Source organism: Microtus pennsylvanicus, chromosome 12 (genome assembly GCF_037038515.1).
Source record: "Microtus pennsylvanicus isolate mMicPen1 chromosome 12, mMicPen1.hap1, whole genome shotgun sequence".
Classification (NCBI taxonomy): Eukaryota; Metazoa; Chordata; class Mammalia; order Rodentia; family Cricetidae; genus Microtus; species Microtus pennsylvanicus.
This window is the reverse complement of record NC_134590.1, coordinates 10,346,836-10,352,835: the sequence shown is the minus strand read 5'-3', so window position 1 is coordinate 10,352,835 and position 6,000 is coordinate 10,346,836. Positions and strand designations below refer to the sequence as shown.

The 6,000-nt window shown below is 38.8% G+C and overlaps 1 protein-coding gene across 1 annotated transcript in view; it reads right to left on the bottom strand.

The window, feature by feature from the left end:
• Positions 1–3,887: 3,887 nt before the first annotated feature.
• Antxr2 (ANTXR cell adhesion molecule 2) overlaps positions 3,888–6,000 on the bottom strand; it is a 128,643-nt gene continuing 126,530 nt past the window's right edge. The window contains exon 17 of the mRNA XM_075943057.1: positions 3,888–5,121. Within this exon, the coding sequence (XP_075799172.1) occupies positions 5,083–5,121 (39 nt within the window). The 3' untranslated portion in view covers positions 3,888–5,082. The remainder of the gene's footprint in view (positions 5,122–6,000) is intronic.

Here is a 6,000-nt window from a genome sequence, read left to right as displayed (position 1 = left end):
GTTTAGACTTGTTTCTGATGCAGCAACTCATGTTCTCATCTGTGGCTATGAAAGTGCTGAGTCCTTTTCCATGTATCTAAATTATTTATCGTCAGCTTACTTTTTTCCTTTATGAAAGCAATGCATTCATTTAGAAATGGTCTGAACTCTGAGGTTTCTTTGTTGTATTTCTAGTTAAATAGAATATACTTAGACATATGTTTTAATCATGTTTATGATTTACTTTGCATTATGACGAACACTTGCAGTCTTGTAAAGAAAACTTAGAGTTACAAATAACTTTACAATGGTCAGTATTAGGGGACAAAATTTAGGATTTTTTTTCTTCTTTTGGGGGGAGCATGGGTGGATAATGGAATTCTTACAGTTGGCTTCTGCATGAAGACCAGACAAGTTTGTGCAAGGTTAACAACCCAAATATACGACAGATCCTCCTTGTGTAAAATCACTAAACAAAATAGTTCCCTCTGACTATTGCCACAGGCAACACAAGCAGAGTTACTGTTAATGAAGTGGATGGTTTTTTTGTTCAGTGTTGACTGGGGAAAGTTTAAATTTCTCTAATGTATAAACTATCTCATAACTGCTGCAGAACAGGTTGGGTTTTTGGTTTGTTTGGGGCATGTTTGCATCTTTATATGCACATTTGAGATATTTGGTGAGACTGTACGGTCAGAATTCACTGTATTCGTACATTTACCACTATTTTTCTCATCTTCTCAGAGGTTTGTCATGCACTGATGACACCACCAGTTGCTCTGACACATTCTACTGTGAAAAAAGTTAACTAAGGAATTACGCCATTATGACTTAATTATCAAATTACAGGTTAGAGTTCAGTGTCTTTTCTGTAACGAAATTGGCAGTTTGTGGATCTAATACTGCCAAACTTTACAAGGAAGAAGACAATCATTACAAATTTGAGGAAAATACTAAAGCCTCTGGTTTCACCACTTTCATGCAAACATCAGAACTGGGAGGAGCTCTTGATGTTTCAGTTTATCTTCAGTCTGTGGTTGAACAGTTGGCTTCTCAAGCCAGCCAGTCAGCTGGTTAGGATAAGTTTCCAGGTAGGACCTCCCTCACCTACTTCCTGAGCAGAATAATGAGTAAAGCAACCTAGACAGGAACATTTATATATAAATGTATATGCTATCCTGTGTATTTTCATATTAAAATTTTCTTCTGGCAGGGGTACAAAAACGTATTTTACAAAACAGCATTAGGCTTGCTACATTATGTGTTTTCAATACATTTATTCCTTCTTTTACCCAATTGACTGAATAAAATTCAAGTAAATATAGAAATATACTAAAATTAAAGTGTTCTCAGAATACTTTAGAAATTGAATACCATAGAAATTGACTAGACATAACATTAATCTAATGAGACTTGACTGTAGCTACATTGACTACAGACAGCATTCCCCAGCTTCGCCTACCTAGTACTTTCTTTAACTATACAACAGATGCACTAAGTACTCTATGCATTTAGTGTGTGTGTGTGTGTGTGTGTGTGTGTGATGTATATATCTTCCCTGTGTGTATATACATACCTACCACCACTTTAGGAATAATCATTAAATTGTAATAAACTTACTAATGTGATAGGAATGAATAAAAGTCCATCTGAATACGCAAAGGAAGGAATTGCAATGCTTTCTAACACTTGTATCAATACCTCACTGTGTTTTGTCTTCGGAAATTTCAAACCTCACATCTTATAAGCCAATCCATCAGAAATATCTCCATTAACTTCCTCACCACGATACAAGGTGTGTTTCGATTTTAAAATAAAGGCAAGTCTACCTCTGAACAGTAAATAAAGGAGAGCAACACTCAGATAATGAAGCTCAGTTTGTGGAGATGGTAGATATCCAGCAAGGGTTTATTTAAAAAAACAAATAATGAATAATTTGTTATTTAAATAATAAGAGTAAAGTTCACTGGAAATATAAGCAGAACTTCTCACCAATTTGAAATATAAGGGTTTAAACCTTATACATTCTTAACAAAATAGTGAATAACCACAGATGACAGATGCTGCTCCTTAGTCAATGGAGACTCTCAAGTTTTACTCTGCATCTCATTGGGAAGGAAATATAAATTTTTAAAATAGAATTAACTTGGGGGAAGGCATCAGCACTGCAACTCTTAGCACCAAATGTTTCTTCTTGGAGCACCAAATGCTTTATGGAAAACATTCCAAGTATCAAAGTTTTCAGATAGATAAATATTTATGGATCAAATCCATAAAGAACAGACATTGTTATGAAATATATATAGATGCCTTCAAAACTTTCTTTCTCGGCAGAGGAGACACATAAGTTAGGAGTCATTTCCCACTTAATTGCTTTTGCAACCTTATGCAACACAAATGGATGATGGACAAGACTCATTTGTTTGTACAAAGACGGAGATCTCGACTGACATCATGTCCAGATGAATCACACGGGATCTATTGCCATGTAGGAAAAGTGTCACGTAGAGATTTTCAACATCCTTTGCCAAGAAGATTAATTTTAAAAACAAATTCTTCTCATTTCTGGTTAGAGTCACGATTAAAGCATAGCGCTACTCTGGTTCATCAGTTTAAGGGCAATGAAATTCCATCTGTCTTTGAACCTTATGAATGATACTTTTTCAGCCTATGTATAGACGCCTGACTCACCCTCTTCATTTTCAGCTCTTTGTTGTATTTTTATTACACATCTCCAGCCAGTGCAACAAATCTCAAGAAAGCTATTTTGCCATTTAAAGGCAGAGGTTTATTTACATTTCTCGTGGTGCAAATATGCTACATGATTCTGTAAAAATGGAAAGTGGTTACCAAAGAAACATAGCCAGAGCTTCTGTAGTATTTTTGTTGCTCTTAAAATACCCCTGATGGGCATGCCTGTGTTACAAAAGAAGTGCCTATTGGAGAAAGTAGCCATGGGTCCTGCTCTAGAGGTAGACACGAAACAAATGTGTACAATGATTCACTACAGAGAGAGTTGGGTAGATGTATCAGCCTTCTACATTGCATGTGCACACACACATTGTACCCATAGCTTCAACTGTGAATCAACTGTGAACATATTGGACATTTTGCAATTGAATAGAATTCTATCTTGTTGCTAACCAGCGGAGTTATGTATTCAACCCAAGAGAGTGTAGGTTCTATGAGGGCTTAAAGAAAATGAAAACAAAGACTCAGGTAAAAAATATTTATTTATTAATATGTGGAGGTGTGACTTTGGATCCAGCCAGTCAGTGACATAAATAAACTTGAGCAAAAAGATTCAAGCTAGAGAATATATGTGTGCATTTGTATATCTGTGTGTGTGCGTAAGGCTTCTTGGAGCAGTGCCATAAACCTGGACACCAACCAAAAGTATCACTGCAGCCCTTGGAAATTTCCATATAGAGTACAATGTGGGTAATCACACCAGGATGCTCCAGATCGCTTTTTCCATCTTGTGCACTCACATGCCCGCCAAACATGAAACGTTCGCCGTCTCCCTTCCAACGTGATGGTTGTTGAACTTATTTTTAGTGTCATTTGATAAGCCTTTGTGCTCGCAGAGAGACATCCCACTGACCCGGCCACTGGTCATTGTCTATACCAGTTCACATCAAAGCAGGCGCGCTTTGTCAGGTTTCCAGTCGAATATCCATTTCGCCTCTGAAGTACAGTATCGAAAGTGACTAGATCATCTGAGCTATTTCCTTCAGCTGCGGCTGCCTTCCTCCCCCACCGTGTTTCTGCTCACGCTAACATAATTTGGCATCGTTGATCTGACACGATGATGATAGTTCTAAAAATTTACAGTACGTAGATTGTCGATGCTTTCCGATGGCGCCCCTCCTGATTTTAATCTATCAACTGAAGAAAAGAAGGGTTTGTTGTTTTTTTTTTTTTTCCTGGGCTGAATCGCAACCAAGGTGCGGTGCTTCTCAATGTCCAAGTCACATGCAGACAGTGATAGGTCATTCAATGTCAAAAGGCATAAAAAAGATGAGCAAAGTCTTCACAGGCTGCTGCTTGCTGTTGCCTTTAATTATATTAATTAAACTTTGAAATTTTCATGCAAAGAGAGTTGCTGGCTTGTGACGCTGAAGAGCCCTTGGAGACTTGAAGGAAGAAAAAAAACCCTGAGCGGAAGCTTGGTGGTTACTGCTTCCTTAAATTAAAAGCCAAACAAACACTTAGGTGTGTTTACAGATATTAATGCTTTATGCACTGCTAAATCCTAAACACTGAGAAAGGGGACGCTACCAGTCTGGGGACAAGGTCTCAAATCACGAGTCCTCATGCTGCGCTCCCGATCTTTGGTTGGAGGCGGTCTTCCTGTTGAATTAACGCTCTATTAATTCCCTTGTCCCGAGTGCATAATGAAAGAAAGGTGTCTTGGGAAACGAAAGGGCAAAATCCTGCTTGCATCCAGTACCTTGAGGCTTCTCGACTACGTTTTGTCATGCGTGTGCATTTTCAGTGTAACAGTGACAAGATTTTCTAGTCAGAAATTTCCCGTAAGGCACAAAATAATAGAGGACTTAGAAGGCTTTTGCTATCTGACATAGCTACAAGGCAGTGGACTCCATTATCTGGTTAGCCTGGTAGGAAATTTCAAGTTCTGCCAGTAGCTAAAGATCTTGCCAAACAAAGCGCGCACACGCGCCTTGCATCTGTGTCAAAAGCACCAGCCGCCATTACGAAGCCGCCGCGTGGCTGGTGGATTTTCAGTCTTTGCTCTGGTCTCATCTTTACATCATCGCTGTGTTCTGCTTTGTCCTCTCACACATTCAAATGAGCTTTGCATAAACCGGAGCATGCAAATTAACATCCCTCGGTATTTTCAGTGTCATGAATCATGAGTTATCGCCGAGTTTCATCACCTCTCATGTAGATGGCAGAGGAAGTGTTTGAAAATGTTTGGCGCACAGAAAGCAGAAGGCAGAGAAAACATTTCCTGACAGAGGAACTGAGCTGTTGTCCCAAGAACTTCTGAGATGCGCTGGACTGACTGTCCACTCGATGGGAAATCAGCATCATGGAGATGGGACGCTTTCTTCGTTTTTCATTCTTTGGGCTCTCATTTTATTGATGTGGAACTCGGGAGAAGTTTATGCACCGGCCCTGAGGACAGAAGGAGATCCATAGTGAAATACCGAACAGTTGTTTAAAAGCCAAGGAACATCTAGTTTCAGTACCATCAAGCAGTCCATGCGACCCAAGTGCAGAACAATGTCCTCACCAGTTACAAAGCCATATCATCTGCCTTGGCTCAACACAGTATGGCTCAGGGTTTATTTTACTTTTCTTTTTCTACAGAAAGTTCACTTATTTGATGGTATGGTCAAACCTAGGCAGAAAAAAGAAACCCAGCATAGAACTACAACTTTCTCAGTGCTGTCTGAAGTGTGTCATCGCTGTTGAAGAACTCAAACACTCAAAGACATTGCTGCATGTGTATGTTTCTATGATGGAATAAAATGGAAGGATTTTCTTGTGTCATTCGTTGACTCTAAAATGTATACATGAAGAGTACATTTAATAAGTCACAAAAGCTGAGGTTTAGGAAACACGAGACTGGATATAGATGCCTTGTTTGTGCTGTATTTATGAAGGGCTTTTGTAGCTCACAGTCTTGTTTTAGATCATGTCCAATGTTGCTGGACCATTTCTCACACTGTAGACACTGCTTCCTCCAAAACTGATACAATATTTTTGAATTACGTATTTTCAAAGAGCATTTGGCAATCCAGTTTCTAAAAGCTTTCATGAAGATTGCGCGGACGTATCTATTCATAGATAGTCATCATCCAATAATTATTTGAAAATAAACTTTCCAACTATTGTTGCAGACTCTCCTTCTCTCCCTTGGTCTGATGCTGTTGACCTATCATGTGATATGTACAGAGTCTTCTGCTGGCCAAAGGCTAGCCCACTCTCTCCTAGTTTAACCCAGAACAATCGTACAATTAAGACTTTCCATTTGTTATTACATCTGCTCTT